We start from the raw sequence: 18,071 nt of genomic DNA, 5'->3' as shown, positions 1-18,071 counted from the left end.
AGAGAGACTCACCAGTATCAAGTCTAACGGACATGACTTCTCCATAGAATCCTACAGCAGTGAGGGAGGCTATTCAGCCCCTCACTCTGTGATGGCCCTCAGAAAGAGCTAGTAATTAATCCCTCACCTGCTCTTTGCCATAAACTTGCCTTTTTTTTCCTTTTTAACTGCTTAATATTGTAAACCGCTAATTGCTATACTTTCTGTGACTGAGTAACAGTCAGGACCCAGTTCTTGCAACATGATACTAACACTAGCAATGTTTCTATTGTCAGAAATAATGTTTGAAAACAAACAATTCCAACAATGGAATTTAGTGTTCCATTGAAACACAGTACATAAACCTCTTTTAATGAGGACAATAGAGTTGGAAATCTGTATCATATAACTGAGTGCTGCAGGTGTGTAAACTTCATGAAAGAGAAGAGCAATTTGGGAAAAATGAATGATAATTCATGCAGCCCAGAAACTTGGAGGACTGATCTCTCTGTGCCCCATTTTCTGATATAAATTCCCATCACCTGGAGCTCAGTAACTAGGTGTTAATGTTACAATCCTGGCACAGTGAAATGCATGCTATAGCTGTAGGTGAGAGTAACCGTTATTAACTGGGGAAAGGTTGGGGCATTATTCTTAAGTGTACATAAGAACTGGTTTGCATCTTAGTGGAGGGGAAGGAAAAGAACTCTGTGCCCACTTGGTCTCTGGGCTTTGTAAATAAACCTATGTTAAGAAAAGGTCTGTTCCAGATTCCTCCTCTACTCAGTGAGTGAACAGCACATGTATGCTCTTTAGAAATGGGGTCATGATGTAGAGATGCTGGCATTGGACTGGGGTAAACACAGTAAGAAGTCTCACAACACCAGCTTTAAGGTCTTAAAACCTGGTGTTGTGAGACTTCTTACTTTAGAAATGGGTACATGAAATTTATTCTATGCAGTATTGAGGAAGTTTTTCTTCCAGGGGAACTGTTTCAAAGGTGATACCAATGGGGCGGCATGGTAGTTAGCACCACTGCCTTACAGCGCCAGGGACCCGGGTTCAGTTCCAGCCTCGGGTGTTTGTCTGTGTGGAATTTCCACGTTCCTCCTGTGCCTGTGTGGGTTTCCTCGGTGTGCTCTAGTTTCCTCCCATGGTCCAAAGGTGAGTAGGTTAGGTGGATTGGCCATGCTAAATTGCCCAGCGATATCCTGAGATATGTAGGTTAGGTGGAACAGCATGATAAATGTTTGTATATTCTCCCCTGTCTGTGTAGGTTTCCCCTGGATGCTCTGGTTTCCTCCCACAGTACATAGATGTGCGGGTTAGGTTGATTGGTCATGCTAAATTGACCCTAGTGTCAGGAGGATTAGCTGGGTAAATATCTGGGGGTATGGGAATTGTGGTTGGTGCAGACTTGATGGGCCGAATGGCCTCCTTCTGCACTGTAGGGATTCTATGATTTGTCCTCAGACTATGAGGAACTGATGAATTGCCTCTTGTAGAATCACAGAGCACAGGACAGTTGGCTCATTGTATCAGTTCTGGCCCTTTGTTAAATAGTTGGACTAATTTTAATACAGAAAATATACCTGTGTTGTGTTATAAGGAGTTCCTGGAATTTTTAGAACATTGGAAGGGGGATTCAGAAGCAAAATGATTGAGAATCCTTGACTTGGAAAATCATGGCTGGTAATGCTGCTTTACTTTTACTTTAATGGACTACAGCTCCTTTGCTGAAGCCTGCTAATTCAGATCAGCACGCCATTTTAATGCACGTACATTACAGACCTATCTTTTTAGATTGGGTTGTGTCTGTCCCTCCTGTAAACTGGGTGAACTGAAGCACTCCTTTCGCTGGCATGCGTGTCCAGTGAATTTCAAAATTGCTCTTTTGAATAGCGTCATTGTTCGTGAGCCGAAACTCCAGTTGTAAAAGTGTTTTAAAGGTACTTCGTTACTTGCTTCAATTGCTGATTTGAAAAATGAAGCATGCATGCAGCACTGAATAAGAAACCACACTGCAAATAAAGGATGTGCAACAGAAATGAAGAAAGAAACCACAACAGTGAGTTTGATAAGACTGCATGCAATGGGCAGACAGCAACTCATTTGAAACAAGGACTTTATTAAAGTATTCAGTGTGCTGCAATTTCATCTGACGGTCAGCGATTTCTCGCGACAGTTTGCTCGACAGAAACCCTCAGTGACTTTTTTTTACTGATGACATTTGCCCCCAGGCATGTTTTTGGCCATAATGAAAGCCAGCTTCTTCCTTGCTGCCGTCAGACTTTTGAATGGACCTGCCATGCATTAAGTTGATCTGTCTCTACACCCCAACAGTGACTGTAACACTACATTCTGCACTTTCTCGTTTCCTTCTCAATGAACGGTATGCTGTGTCTATACAGCCTGCAAGAAATAATATTTTTCACTGTATGCTAATACATGTGACGATAATAAATCAAATGAAAATATCAAAAAGGACAAGAAAGTAAACGTTACAAATTTAATTAAAAGGCTTAAGGACTTTACTGTGCCCCAATCAAAAGAAAAACTTGCTGCAGATCTATTTCTAAAAGGCAAATTATCTCTTCTCAATTCTGGTGGAATTGCAAATTGTCCAGAAATTGTACTCCAAAGCTAGTGGATTTTTCTCTCCTATTTCAGTAGAGGATCACATGCTTCATATTCAGTTAATATTTGTGTTTTCCTTCGTCCATAGAAAGCTAGACATTGCCTCAAGATTGAAACTAAAATAGGCATAAGTTCTGGTGCCATTTTATACAGGATCATTCACACCAAACAGAATTGTACAAACAAATGTAAGAATAAGCTGTAGTGTATTCTCCAGTAAACACAATAAATTGCTGAGGGAAGTATTGAAAAATTGCTCCATTCTTTATCAATAATTCAATAACTGGCAATGATCCAAGACTGTAAAATATAAGTGAATAATCTGTCTCCATCATTAATGAACTTGAGCCAACATCAGAGAGACCATAGATAGAATGTACATGTAAAGATATGTCTGTATTGTTAGCCAGTTTACTAATTTACTGGAGTGAGTGCTTTTCCTGCCCTTTCATCATTGTCTCCCTGTTCAATAGAATTACTGGATGAAAGGGGATCCCCAAAACAGTTTCTGATTGTAATCTGGCTCCAACTTGGCATGGTCCATTTAGCAAATGTGCTTCCATTTCTTCAGTTCAGAAGAAACATAGGAATGGGAGTGGACCATTTAGATCTCAAGCCTATTCAACCATTCAACCTAATCATGGTTGATCTGCAACCTATTTCTACACATTCACCCTTGTCCTATATCCCTGCTTTCCTTTAACCTATATCCTGACATAAACTTGTCCTATATCCCGACCATACCTTTATTCTATATCCTTATGTATCTTTGTCCTATATCCTAATGTGCCTTTATCCTATATCCCTACACACCCTTACACCCTTATTCTATATCCCGACATACTTTTATCCTATATCCCTATGTATCATGGTCCCATATCCCTACGTACCTTTGGTTGAGAAAAAGAAACTCAGATTCAACTTTAACAGTCATGTCAATTGACATTTGTGAAAGAGTTCCAAATCTCTACCACTTTTTGGGATTTTACACCCCACCACTCAGAAGTAGGCAGGCAGGTGTTGGAGATAGCGGGGAAGTGGGTAGATCTGTGTGCCGTGGCAGCTGCATTGTGCCTGGGATTGAGGTCCTGAATTTCTATTTTATCAGCAACAGGAGTGTCAACACCATGTAATGAGCTTTTGTGGGTTAAGGGAGGTTCTCACTTATTCGGGTACCCTGTGCCCAACAGAGGCCCCTCTCCAAGATAGTTCCACACCTAGCATGTATGGTTCCGCCTGCCCTGCCCTGTTGCAATCGGTCTCCCACTCTGCTAACTAGGGCCTTGCAGTTTGACCCCAATGAAACCCCAGACTTCCCTCCTTGTCTGGGAACATGGCTGCTCTTTAGTGAGAACTGCCTATAGTCAGTCCCCACTAAAGAGGGGATTTAGTGGCCATTATGCTGAGTGGCGCTGTTGGGACTATGTAGCTGTTAGCCTGGTTGGCTAGCAGCTGTCTGAGATGGACTCCATCCCTTGAGGCAGTGAATGGCCTGAAGGCCATTAAAAATGGCTGCAGAGTGGCATGTCAAGCAGAGGTGGGCTTGCCCGCATCCACCACCGCCGCCTCCTCCTCCCTCCCTCCCTCCCTCCCTCCCCCCGCCGACTTTTCAACTGGGGGCAGAGACACTGCCACTGTGTAAAGTTCCAGCCTTTCTGTGAAGAAATGTTTTCTAATTTCACTTTGGGAAAAGTCTGGCTCTAATTCTTAAACCGTGACCAGTTTACCTGAAACAAGCAGACATGTCATCAGAACTCCATTGAGCTGACCTGAATTAATTGAGACTTTATTGAACCCATCATGCTAAGTTGTGGTTAATGGGCAATTGGTTTTTATTGAGCTGGTTTATACGATACTAATTCTCAGAAATATGATTAGCAAAAACAACTGGCAGTGACAGTTTCATTGCAGCTCAGTTTCTTTCCCAAGAATGTGTGCTGACTTTGTGGGAAGTTGAACTGAGAGCCATTAATCCTAAATAAGCAATATAGTGATGTAATTGTACGTCTGGTTGCTGAGTCAACTTGACTGTGTATCAGATTCCATCTATATCTCAGTGCTGTGAATAAGTCCTGTTGTTTCAGTACGTCATTTTGGCATGTTTACATTTACTTCAATTAGTCTCTCCCTCTCCCTCTCCTTGCCCCTTTCTTTCTCTTTCATCTCTCTCTATGGAAATCAACACACACCACACCGGTGATGAGCCCATTCTGCTATGATCCACATTGTCGATAACATTAAAACATTGGAGTAGGCCATTCAATCCTTCTCGCCTGCTCTGCCATTCAGTCAGATAATGGCTGACCTGGTTGTGGCTTGAGTCCAATTTACCATCTGCCCCCATAACCTTTAACTCCTTGAGTTATTAAAGATCTGTTTTGGTCAGCCTTGGATAAATTCAATGACTTAGCCTCCATTACTTTCTGGTGGGGTTGGGGGGGAGAATTCTTTAATATTAATTATAAAATATATTCTTCAGTGTAGGATAACCTTCTACCTGCCATAACTATTCAGCTGAGTAGCATCTATACTTCATAGAAACATAGAAGATAGGAGCGGGAGGAGGCCTTTCAAACCTGCTCCGCCATCCACCGTGATCATGGCTGATCATCCAACTCAATAGCCTAATCCTGCTTTCTCCCCTTAATCTTTGATCCCGTTCACCCCGAGTGGTATATCTAGCTCCCACTTGAATACGTTCAGTGTTTCGGCATCAGCTACTTCATGTGGTAATGAATTCCACAGGCTCATCACTCTTTGAGTGAAGAAATGTTTCCTCACCTCCGTCCTAAATGGTCTACCCTGTATCCCCAGACTGTGATCCTGTTTCTGGACACCCCCACCATTGGGAACATCCTTCCTACATCTACCAATTGTAAGTGCAGTCCAATTCATTTGCTTCCGATGAAGAAGAACAACAACATTTGGAGAATGAATCAATTGATTCACAAGTGTGGCAAAAAAATAAAATGACAAGTCATTGACAATCTCCGAACTACAAGACTTCGAACAGTAATTTAACCTGTTGCAGCCTTTATAACTATGCTTTCTGTCCTAATCCAAACCACTAATTATGTGATTCTCCTCATCAGCTGTCCTGGCCATTGCTTCTTTTTCAGATCTGTAATTTTTATTAAACAAATGCCTCTCACTTGTCTGGAACAGTAAAATGAAGGGGGCAAAAGGGCAAACATGACTTTTAAACTGAAATCATTTTGCTCTTGCTTTAATATTCTCCTGCAAGAATCTAGGGCATCTCAGTCCAGAACTTTGACCTTTCAAGAAGGAAGCGTAGAACCCTTTAAAAACAAATTGCTGAGAGGCAAAACATATTTTGTTGTTTCGTGGGCATTTTTTTTTTTGTGGAGTTACTTTTATAATTAATACTTGAGTGAAGTAAGTAAATGGAGTTTGATTCCTGTGGGAATTTAAAGTTACACATATATAAGGTTGAATACTCATTGCGCAGAGGGGGTTGAGCAAAATGTGTAGTATCAGATTGGCTGCCATTATACACAGCACCATTATTCCATTCCGTTGCAGTCAATGCAATCAAATGTAGGGCAGTCCGTTTAACATTGTCTGCTTTGCAAACCCTCAACTGGTCAGGCCACTCTTTGATTTGCATGGTGTGAGATATGTGGGCTATCACTAAGTAGGGTATACAGCACAGAAACAGAACGTTCACCGCAACTGGCCCACGCTGGAATTTATGCTGCACTCTCAGCTCCTCTCACCTTTCCCCATTAAATCGATTATCGGGACTCACTATTCCCTTCTCCCAAGTCTGCTGTTCCAGTTTCCCATTAAATACAATTGTACATCTGTCCGACAGCTCCCTGTGGTAGCGAGTTCCATGTTCTTACCACAGGGAGCTGTTGAAAGGGTCATCCAGACTCAAAGTTGGCTCTATTCTCTCTCCCACAGATGCTGTCAGACTAGCTGAGATTTTCCAGCATTTTCTGTTTTAGTCCCAAAATACGGTTACCTTAGAAACAAAAGGTACAATCATAAAACATAATTATTTTATAAATCTCCCAAAGGTAACAATATAGAGAAAAATGGATAAATGAGAGGTGCTGCAATAGGGAAGAGAATGAGGGATTAGTCCTGGATTGCTCTGGATGGCTTCTATCTGTGCTGTAAATCTCTACAGTCCCACAGTCCATGCGCTTGTCATCGGACATTATGCGTGTATTTTTCTTATTCGTTCATGGGACATGGGCACCTCTGGCTGGCCTGCATTTATTGCCTATCACTAGTTGCCCAAGGGCAGTTGAGAATCAACCACATTGCTGTGGCCCTGGATCACATGTAGGCCAGACCAGGTAAGGAAAGTAGATTTCCTTCCCTAAAGGGCATTAGTGAACCAGATGGGATTTTCCAACAATTGACAATGTTTCGTGGTCGTCAGTAGATAGTTAGTTCCAGATATTTTAATTGAATTCAAGTTTCCCCATCGAACCCGTGTCCCCAGAACATTAACTGAGTTTCTGGATTAATAGCCTAACATTAAAGGCCATCGCCTCCCCTAATTCATTACTATTATTTGCATGATTTTGCTTTTGAATCTGTCCTCATGATTGCATGTGTTTCTTTGCTAGGTTGATTTGGAGCCTGAGGGGAAGCTATACATCCTGATAGACATGAAGGAGGTGACTTCTGAAGGTAAGACCCAGCCTGTGCTGAAACAATGCTGATATTTGCATCCAAAACCACTTTAAGTCGTCATTGTTTTTTTAAAAAAATTAGGGAAGAGACAAACGTGTAACTTAAATGAAGAATAATGGGTAACCATTTGAAATAAAGGAGGAAACAGAGGTACGAACAGAGACCAATGTGGTGAAATTGCTCGAACAAAGAGCAGGTACAGGCATGATAGGCCAAATGGCCTATTTTTTAACGACTGTAAAGCTTCTGTCATAAAACATTGAATTGAAGGAAGTGAGCCTAGATGCGCACCATTAAATATTGTCATAGAATCCCTGCAGTGCAGAAGGAGGCCATTTGGCCCATCGAGTCTGCACTGACCACAATCCCACCCAGGCCATATTCCTGTAACCCCTCATATTTATCCCCTGACACTAGTGTTAACTTAGTAATGGTCAATCAACTTTACCTGCACATCTTTGTCCTTCTGTTGAAAGGCAGGAAATAGAGACTTGGTCATGACCTGAGAATAATGTTTACTCGCAATGCTGACTAGAAAATTCACAAGTAGAAATGCTCGTTGTGGATGGCATTGGCCTTTGTTATTCTACCACGTAACCACTGATGCATCCCACTCATGGCTACAGTGATGGTGTGCAGGTCTGTGTGCATATCTAGCACAAACCGTTGGACTAGGGTCTCCATGGCAGACACCATCTTTCCAATGGTAATGTTAAAGTGCTGCTATGTCAGCATAATGACGCCAGACAGAACATGGGCTGACTCTGTTCTAATCTGCTGATGGCCTGACCATCCCTGCCTGATCTACCCTGCCTGTCTTTGGACTGCCCTGAGGGCCGATTCCAGAGACCCGTCATTGAATTCAATAAAAATATCTGGAACTAAGAATCTACTGATGACCACGAAACATTGTCAATTGTTGGAAAATCCCATCTGGTTCACTAATGCCCTTCAGGGATTCAGCAGGGGCCTGGTCTCCACCAGTCCTCCATCTGCTGCGGAACTGAATCTGCTCACCAGATACTGACCCCAAGTTTTTTCCGAAACTAGATCCCATCAGGGTGTGTGTCTCCATCCTAGTGAAGGGTGCAGTTGAGTACAGTGAGGTTTATGATCTAATGGACCTTCACAAGAGGTGGTCTGCAGGCAGGGGCTGATGGTGTGCGTCCATCTTGCTGGTGGTTGTAATAGAGGGAAGAGATTATTAGTGATTGGCTGAATAGTCACCAATATTAAACAGCACTCACTCTTTCAGTGGGTATGGATGGAACCTCACTGGCCTATTGACGAATTATCTTTGGAAAACTACTGGTCCCTGTCCTTACCAGCCAGCTATGCTGTCTGCTCCTGGGAAGAGGTGTTGACCTGAGCTCCAGAATCCCCTTTCCTATCTGGGACCTTTCCCTGTTGTTGTGGATAACCTTTTATTGCATTCGGACAGACAGACTGCGAGTGAGACGAATGCCACAGCGGATGGTCAGCATGTCTGCCTGCTGGCTGTGCCGAGTGGACCTATATAAAGGGTTAGTGCAGAATGTGGCAAGAGACAATGATGTAAACGTGTGTGTAAGAGAATCAGTGATGGTGTTCCTTGTGCTGGTAGTATGTGAGATCCCTGTGCACCCTAACCCTCTGAATGTCTGATGGCTTTGTGAGAGCAAGGGGAAATTTGACTTATCCTGGCAGAGCAGATTGGACCATTCAGCTTCTTCCTACACTGGGCACTAGTCATCTCCAGTGAAACGCTGGCTGCCCTGACATCTACGCAAGCCCTGGTTGTGAGGTTAGTTCACCTCTGGCTCCCATCATGGGGCTAAAGAACTACCCACTAGTCTTCATTGCCTCAAAATGTCACCAGTGCCTCGTTGCTGAACTGGGGCACTGACTCTACTCAAAGCCATTATTCACCATGACAAGGCATAAACTGTAGAGAGTGACTGTGTGCACAGGTACTGTTCAAATATAGTGCCCAGAAATATGTGTCAGTGAGGTAATGAGGGCAGAGGCAAATATCAGGCTGCCCCACCACGAGGCATGACTTGCTGCTTGTTAATGCGTATGCAATGAGGTGAAAAGTAGGCAATTTGACGATGGAAACCCTCCACCCTCCCTGCTCCGCCTTAACCGGCCACCATTACACTTAGCCTCCACGTTGGAAAATTCACCCTTCGACTCTGTGTCTCTGTATAAATGCTGCTAGACCTGCTGAGTTTTTCAAACACTTTCTGATTTTAGATTAGCCTGAATCCGGGGCTTCTTGAGCTTATTCTTGTAGACAAAGGGATGCAGGTCTAAAACTTGTTGTGCATTTCCTGCGCTGTGAATCAGTCTCCTGAACAAGTTTGAGAGGGAGAAATGGGCTGAGAATGGGAAGAGGGTGGGGGCAGTAATATTTTATCCAGGAATTACAGAGCCATTCTAGACAACGTTTGTGAAGAGGAGATAAGTTAACATTTTCAAAAGTTGCTTTTATTTCAAGAGTCCCAGCGTGTAAAATTTTAATTTCCTGTTATTTGAAGTGTCTCTTTGACTGCAGTGTAGTGTCGGCAATGGTTTTAGAGATAGATTACCTGGACAGCAGATGGGAATGTCTCAGTCAAACAGTCTGTGGGAGCACTAGCTAATGTAGTTTGATGGAGACTGTTGCCATAACTCAGGGTGCACCTAAAACTGGATTAAGAACAGTTCTGGGGAGCATTTCAACAGTTGGATCACAGAACAGTGAGAACGTTGTCATTGGTCACATTTGCCGTTATGTAACCACTGCCATGCGCTGTGGGCGTCCCAAACCCAGTTGTTTTGATTGCAGTAACGATATTTTAACAGAATATTTTCTGATCTGCAATGGGATGGGGAGGCACAGTGATTAGCAGTGCTGCCTCACAGTGCCAGAGACCTGGGTTCAATTCTGGCCTCGGGTCACTGTCTGTGGGGAGTTTGCGCACTCTCCCCGTGTCTGTGTGGGTTTCCCCTGAGTGCTCTGGTTTCCTTCCACACTCCAAAGATGTGTGGGTTAGATGGATTGGCCATGCTAAATTGTCTTTTTAGTGTCGGGGGATTAGCAGGGTAAATACATGGGGTTATGGGGATAGGGTTTGAGTGGGATTATTGTTGGTGCTGAATGGCCTCCTTCTGCACTGTATGGATTCTATGATATACGTTACAACAGGCTGACCATAAAATCTGCTCTTTCTTTGAATTATGTCCATATTTGCTGCTATCTCATCTCAATAGGCAGCACCACCTACTCTGAACTGTGCTGCATTGCAGTTTCTATACAGATTTAGACGTGGGATTTGCGTGTTGGCTTGGGTATTGCACCAGGAGGAGGGAACCACTTTGGTTCCGCTGCAATGAATATTTAAAAATCTATTAAAATGCAGCTGGGGTGGATGCAGTTCTCGATTACCTTCAGGTATAAGGTACCTTCTCATGAAATGCTTACGGGCTGGATTATTCATCTCCATTCCAAGCAGAACATGATTTACTCGGATTTGGGATAAACACTGCTTTTGTAGCTTATCGGGTTGTCCAGGCTAATCACTTTACGTGCAAGTTTTACATTGCTAATGAGATATCTGAGCTTCTAAGAATGTGCCGCAATCAGAAAGATGGCTTCGTATCCATTCTGTGTCACGGTCCAGCAGGAAACGAGAGTCAGATTACGTTCACTGTGAATTAAACAGACACATAAACCTTGCATCTACTTAATCTCATCCAAGTTTCTCACAAGCTATTTCAAAGTGCTTGAATAACAACGGCCTGCATTTCATGATTATCCTGTTATGTAGTTGTCCGCTCACTCAACTTGTCCAAATCACCTTGAAGATCCTCCCTTCATTTCTTTAAGAACACTCACAGAAGGCACTCTTAGTAATGGCTGCCCTGTTGGCCCACATCTCTGATGTCTCACCTCCATTTGTGACACTGCCACCCACCATTTGGATGGCAGACATGTAACTAGGGTCAGTAAGAGCCTGGCCCCATGGCAACCGCACCTCATGGCATGCTGGGATGGAGGGGCATTCACAACCCAGAATTGTTTAAAGTTTAAAAGTTTATTTATTAGTATCACAAGTAGTTATGGCTGGAGTATTGAGGGTTAGTATCATTAAAATACAGCTAAAAATTTATTTTCGGGTCTACAAAACTGGATTTATAGAAAATCCTTAAATTCAACGACCAATGGCTTTTCTAAAACCCATGAAGTTTATTTATTAGTGTCACAAGTAGGCTTACATGAACACTGCAATGAAGTTATTGTGAAAATGCCCTAGTTGCCACACTCCTGCACCTATTTGGGCACAATGAGGGAGAAGTTAGCACCTAACCAGAACTTCTTTTGTGGGAGGAAACCGGAGCACCCGAAGGAAACCCACACAGACATGGGGAGAACGTACAGACTCCGCATAGCCAGTCACCCAAGCCAGCAATAGAACCCAGGTCCTTGGCGCTGTGAGGCAGCAGTGCTGACCACTGTGCCACCCAATTGAATCTGATTCCTGCCTCCAACAGGAAAATCTTGCCCCAGAGTTTTCTGTTCAGGGGTTGAAGTAACAATGGATAGAATTTGAGTTTGGAGGCAGGATGCTGGGTCAGGACAAGAAAGTCAAGCGGAGGGGATGTTGGCAAGAAATTTGGAGGTAAGACCACAACTGGATCAGCCATGATCTTAATGACTGGTGGAACAGTTGTGTGGCCTATTCCTACTCCTGTTTAACCTGTTCCTACGTAATGTCTCGTCTCACCTAGTGCTTGGCTAGCCATCATACTGTGCTGCACTGCATGATGTGCTGTAGTATTAGAAAGGGGTTTTGGGCCTACAGTTTCCTGACCCAGATCACCCAATAGCCCCGGCTAACGCTTCTAAATCAGATCTGTAAATCGATAAACCGTTTTTCTCACTTAAATATATCCTCCTGTCCTTTCCTGGAATTAATAACTTCTAGTCAGACCTGATTCAGTCAGCAGTGGGTACGTCACTGGTACTTTCCCAGGCGGCTGTGAACCTGGACAGTAGCTACTAGTGAGTTATTTAATTGAGGGGGCAGGCTCATCACCATTTAACTCAATCAATTCCTCACCAAACTTTCACAGGTCCTTTTTTCTCAAACCCCGTTGTGTAATGGTCAGGACTGAGAACCCTGATTGATTCATTTTAATTCTGCGAGCGTGTTGAGGGTAACGTTCTTCTTTAAAATTGTACACCATTCTTCTTTAAAATTGTACACCATTCTTAAGGTTACAAAGCCAATGCGAAAAGTGGACTGGGCTGAGCCAAATCCATCACCTTGCTACAAAAACCAAATCCAAACTCCTCCCCCTCCTCTGTTATTGCTGTTGTGTAATTCCATTTATTAAACCCACTCTGGGATATTTTATTACTTTAAAAGGTGCTATATGAATATAAGTTGTTGTTGAAATTACACAGTAATATATACAGATGCACCTCATTTACTCTGCAATGTATGGGTACCAATCAACCATACTTACAAAGTAATATGCCAATACAGATATAACATTTAATTTTTTTTTAACTCCATCCTTAAAATTGCCAAGCCATTGTTCGGAATGGACTGGGCAAACCCAAATCCATTCCTTGCTTGCTCCAAAAGACAAACTCACATTCCAATTGAATCCAATTCATAGTCCCCACAAGGGAGACAAACAAGCTTAGGCATTGCATCTTGATCTGAAGCTTGATCTTAGCCTAAAGGCCAGAAGGGATAATAATTCTGCTCCCTAGTCGGAGTGTGCTGAAGGTAGTGCTCAGGCATAGAACAGGTCAGCCAACCTCGTTGACACCAGGGATTGAAGCTCACACAGTAGTCAGCACTGTTGCCTTACTGCGCCGGGTTCAATTCCCAACTTGGGTCACTGTCTGTGTGGAGTTTGCACATTCTCCCCGTGTCTGCATGGCTTTCCTCTGAGTTCTCCGGTTTTCTCGCAGAGTCCAAAAATGTGCAGGTTAGGTTGATTGGCCGTGCTAAATTGCCCCTTTGTGTTAGGGCAATGTCAGGGCGATTAGTAGGGTAAATATTTGGGGTTACGGAGATGGGGCCTTGGTGGGATTGTTGTTGGTGCAGGCTCAATAGGCCAAATGGCTTCCTTCTGCACTGTAGGTATACTGTGCTTCTATGTTTCTGATCCGTATGTAGAGATGCCGGCGTTGGACTGGGGTAAGCACAGTAAGAAGCCTCAGAACACCAGATTCGAGTCCAACCAGTTTATTTGATAGTAACCCCACAAGCTTTCAGAAAAGAAGGGACACCGTTTCCGAAAGCTTGTGGGACTACTATCAAATAAATTGGTTGGACTTGAACCTGGTGTTGTGAAACTTCTTACTGATCTGTATAACCATTGTAAGTTTAAAGTTTACGTGTTACTGTCACAAGTAGGCTTACGTTAACACTGCAGTAAAGTTACTGTGAAAATCCCCCTTGCATCTATCACATTTGAACTATTAAAGAGCCTGTAAATGTTTCTGAAGTGAAAGCAGTATGAAAATGATATCCTAGGCAGCAAATTTAGAACGTAAAGCCTTCTGGCCCAAATTGGACCTTATTAATCGACCAGGATAGATGTGATTAGCGAAGTTTGCATAAACACCAGCAATTCAATTTCTAGTATGGATAATTTTCTTTCACAAAATAATTTACTCTGTATGCTCTGGGTATGGAGAGCACCATTTAAAATGTGTTACTTGCTTTGCACTTGACATTTTGTTTGAAACCCCTGCAAAAATGCTTAAGTTTTAACTTCCTGTTGAAAACCACTTTAAGAAAATAAATAGCAAATTTGCTGCACCCACTGACCACACATTGCTCAGAAAGGACTGGCTGCAAAGCACGTGAGCACTGTAAACAACCACTCACCATTGCACACACTGCACTCTGACACTCCTGTTTCAGTGCATTGACATCTTATTGCTGCAACATCTGACCAGGGGCCCACCCAAAATACCAATTGTTATGATTCCATTTCCAATGAGTGGCGTTTTGTAAAGTAGTAAAGTCATTGGTCTGCAAGTCCTGTTGTGTGATAGTGACACATGATATGAATCATAGAATCCTACAGTGCAGAAGGAGGCCATTTGGCCCCTCGAGTCTGTACTGACCACAATCCCACCTAGGCCCAATCCCCATAACCCCATGCATTTACCCTCGCTAGTCTTCCTGACACGAAGGGGAAATTTAACACGGCCAATCCACCTAATGCGCACATCTTTGGACTGTGGGAGGAAACCGGAGTGTCCGGAAGAAACCCATGCAGATACGGGGAGAATGTACAAGCTCCATGCAGCCAGTGACCCGAGCCGGGAACCGAACCCGTGTCCCTGGCGCTGTGTGACAGCAGCTCTAACCACTGTGCTGCCCTCATGCTGAAAACCCAGTATTTAAAATTTGTTTTAAATCTCCTGCAGCACAATAAGGAATCTCATGAGAATCTTTTCAATGTTCAGACACTTATTACACAGATCAATTTCATGTTGATATAAAATCTCCAGCTGGGGAAGATTCCTTCCGCTTGCTGTTTGTTGTGAATATCAGCTGGAGCAAGGAGGAATTCCAAATTCACACCATGTTAGACTTGACTCGATGGATAAAGCTCTGGGCAGAACCTTCCAAAGAAAATGGCAAAGTATCAGGTTCTGACTGAAAACCAATGTGTTTCTCTCCAGATCTCCTGTCACTTTGTCAAAAAAAAGCAGGGGACTTGCTTTGCATCATTCCTGGGGGATAGGGCCAAATGACACTGGCAAGGTTGACTCCACAGAAATTGGGTAGCCATTTTTAGAACCGCCACCAACCTGCAATGCAGGCATCCCCTCCTCCCACCCTGCTACACACAATGCAGGCATTTCCCCACCCCTCACATAATGGGAAGCCCCGGAGTTTGACACAGGTCGGCACTGCCAGGAGGCAAGGGGGCACTGCCAGGGTGTCAGGGGACAATGCCAGTGCACTGTCCAGCTTTTTACCTCATTATCTAGGGGCTATACTCACCTTTGAGCCCTGGTGTGGGGGAATGGGTTGCTCAGTGCTACTAGCATGTTGGAAGCTGTTAAACTGACATTTTAGTTTTGCGGGTAGACTCTCTGTCATTATCAGACAGGGCCTCTGTCTAAATGCAGGGGAATTTAAATATAATGTCCTCATTTATAATATTCATGTCACTCTATTGAGCACTGACTTCCAGTGATTCCACAGGTGTCTTTCAATACCTTGTCTAACTCCAAACTAAAAACAGTGAATGCTGTAAGGCTGTGAAGCTTCACCTAACGCCCCCCTTCCCCACCCCCCCAGGTTTTAGTGTACATCCTGACTTGCCTCGTCTAGCCCACCCTCTGGTTTTGGTGTACACTCTAACCTGCCTCATCTAACCCACCCTCTGGTTTTACCATACATTCTGACTTGTCCTGTCTAGACTTCCCTCCAGTTTTACCGTACATCCTGACTCACCTCGTCTAGCCCTCCCTCCAGTTTTTGTGTACACCCTGACTCAAGCTCTCACCTTGCACCGAGGCTTTTTTTTGGAAGTGTGGAATTTCTCAAGTTATAACTTATTGCAAGCGTACCTTTCACAGCCGTTTTCCCAACTATTTGGGAATGCACCAGCTGGGAGTTGTTTTGAGCATCTTTCCGCACGTGTACTTTACCTCAGGATAAATGATGTAGAATGTACAGCAGACCATTCGGCCCACTGAGTTCATGTCAGTGTTTGCTCCACACTGGCCTCCTCCAACCTCTCTTCAACTAATCCTTCCTCATGTACTAATCTGGCTCAACCTTAAATGCATCGTAGAGGAATGGGATGAGGCAGAGGCCATTCAGCCTATCGAATTTATGGTGCCCTCACAAAATTATTCCAATCCCATTCCTCCAGTCTTTCCTCACATCCCTGCTGTTCTTGTCTCCTTCAAGAATTTATTGTTTGATGCTTCCAGTTATAACTACTTGCTGCACAAAAATGATTTTCCTCATGCCACCCGGCTGTTGTGCCAATCTCCTTACACCTATGCCCCTTTGGGTATTGGCCACCCACCTTGCCTGCCAGAATACAGGAACATACACACACAGCTCTTTAGAAGGGGATATGTGACATATTTGCAATGTCATTGAATGAATAATCCACAAGTCTTGGCTAATGCCCTTTGGACATGGGTTCAAATCCCACCATAGCAGCTGCTGCAATTTAAATTGACTGAATAAGAAAACCTGGAATTGGAAGTTAGGTGGAATTCTCCCATTTTCACTCCCAAGTGCTGCAGCTGGCGTGCAAAGGGGGTGTTTCCCACTGGTGCTGGGAGTGTCAGCCAGGTAGGATTCACCTACCTGATGGATGCAAGTTCACTCATTTTCCACCCACCCCACCCCCGATTCACACTGACCAGACCCACTCTTCAGAGGCACTGTTTTTAAAGAGTGTCCTGATCTCTGCGTTTGTGGACAGGTTCCCATCTGCTCCAAGATAAATTGTGAATGCCTTCCCCATCTCCAGGGCAGCACCGCCAAGCCCTCAGCAAAGGGGGACATCATCCTCCCCCACCACTGAAATAACAGGTCAACTTTCTGTCCACCACGTGCAAATACACACACACACACACACACACACACACACACACACACACACACACACACACACACACACACACACACACACACACAATGCAGGCATGAAGGTGACCCGGGAATAAGTGAAAGTGAAGCCACTCAACCCCATTGAAGAAATCACAGCTGTCAATGAGGGTTAGAGCCTTTGTAAACATTGCAGTTAAGAACATTGGGAGTACTTGAGATGCATTCAGGAAGGAAAAGACATGTAAATGAGTACAGCTTACTGGAGGCTGAGCAGAAAAACATTAAGCTGTCAATCAAAGTCTATTTCAAAGCACTGCATTGTAAAATTGAAAGATCAAAGATTTTCTATGGAGTAGAGAGTGTTTCAGAATTTGAACTCCTACAAAGCCTCCAAGACTTAAAATAAAAGCTGAATTCTTTGGAGCTGAGTGAATAGGGAACCCCTCTCCCTCAGTGAAATTGACATTTCCTCCCTGTCAGAGGACTTCAAAGGGGTCTGCTCACACCTACAGCTTCTGCCAAGAAGAAAGGGAAATCTCTGATATAGAGTAGGGTGTTGCTATGGGTTAAAGGCCTCCCAGATGACCAGAGTGCATGGAGATTAAAGTGACCAGGCCACTTTAAAGTTTTCACTGATGACAGGTAGGAATGAAGGTGTTGAGTTGAGAGCTGCCTGAAATCACCATGCTGGGGGTGATATTCAAGTCTGTTAAGGCTAGAAAGGGCAGTCCAGCCACGGGACACCCATTGCAGGAGGCAGTGCTGAGATCAACCCCTTGCCCCCAACCTGAGCCCATCCAACTCCAAGGACCCTCCTTCTACAGCCTGGCAGAGGGACAAATGGCCAATGGACGTATCACCTTGACTCCACCTTTGAGTCCAACATAGCAGTTCCACATTGATCGTGACCAGCACCAAAGCCTATCTGGTGCAATGCCCACTGGGGAAGTGGGTGAATGGTGGGAGGGCACTGAGTTGGATTTCAAGCCCACTAATGAGATTTAAAACCAGGGTTTTGAAAAATAATCAGCTTGCCACCCACTCTGGACTGGAACCCGATTGGGGCCGATGGGGTGGGTTGGGTGAATTCTGATTCCCTTCGCCCGGCAGGAGCACTGATTTTTGGCCAATGCCATGCTCAGCAGCGCATCAGGATTCCTGCTGGGGCGATTTGGAGCCAGTAAATCTCCATCCCTAATCTCA

The 18,071-nt window shown here is 44.0% G+C and overlaps 1 protein-coding gene across 1 annotated transcript in view; it reads left to right on the top strand.

Moving 5' to 3' along the window:
- Positions 1 to 18,071, top strand: part of prkcha (protein kinase C, eta, a) — a 194,404-nt gene that overhangs the window by 63,306 nt on the left and 113,027 nt on the right. Inside the window, exon 3 of the mRNA XM_080202405.1 lies at positions 7,221 to 7,284. Coding sequence (XP_080058531.1) covers positions 7,221 to 7,284 — 64 coding nt within the window. The remainder of the gene's footprint in view (positions 1 to 7,220; positions 7,285 to 18,071) is intronic.

Source organism: Carcharhinus amblyrhynchos, chromosome 14 (genome assembly GCF_965287045.1).
Source record: "Carcharhinus amblyrhynchos chromosome 14, sCarAmb.v2.hapA, whole genome shotgun sequence".
Taxonomy (NCBI): domain Eukaryota; kingdom Metazoa; phylum Chordata; class Chondrichthyes; order Carcharhiniformes; family Carcharhinidae; genus Carcharhinus; species Carcharhinus amblyrhynchos.
This window is presented reverse-complemented; position numbering and strand designations above follow the sequence as displayed.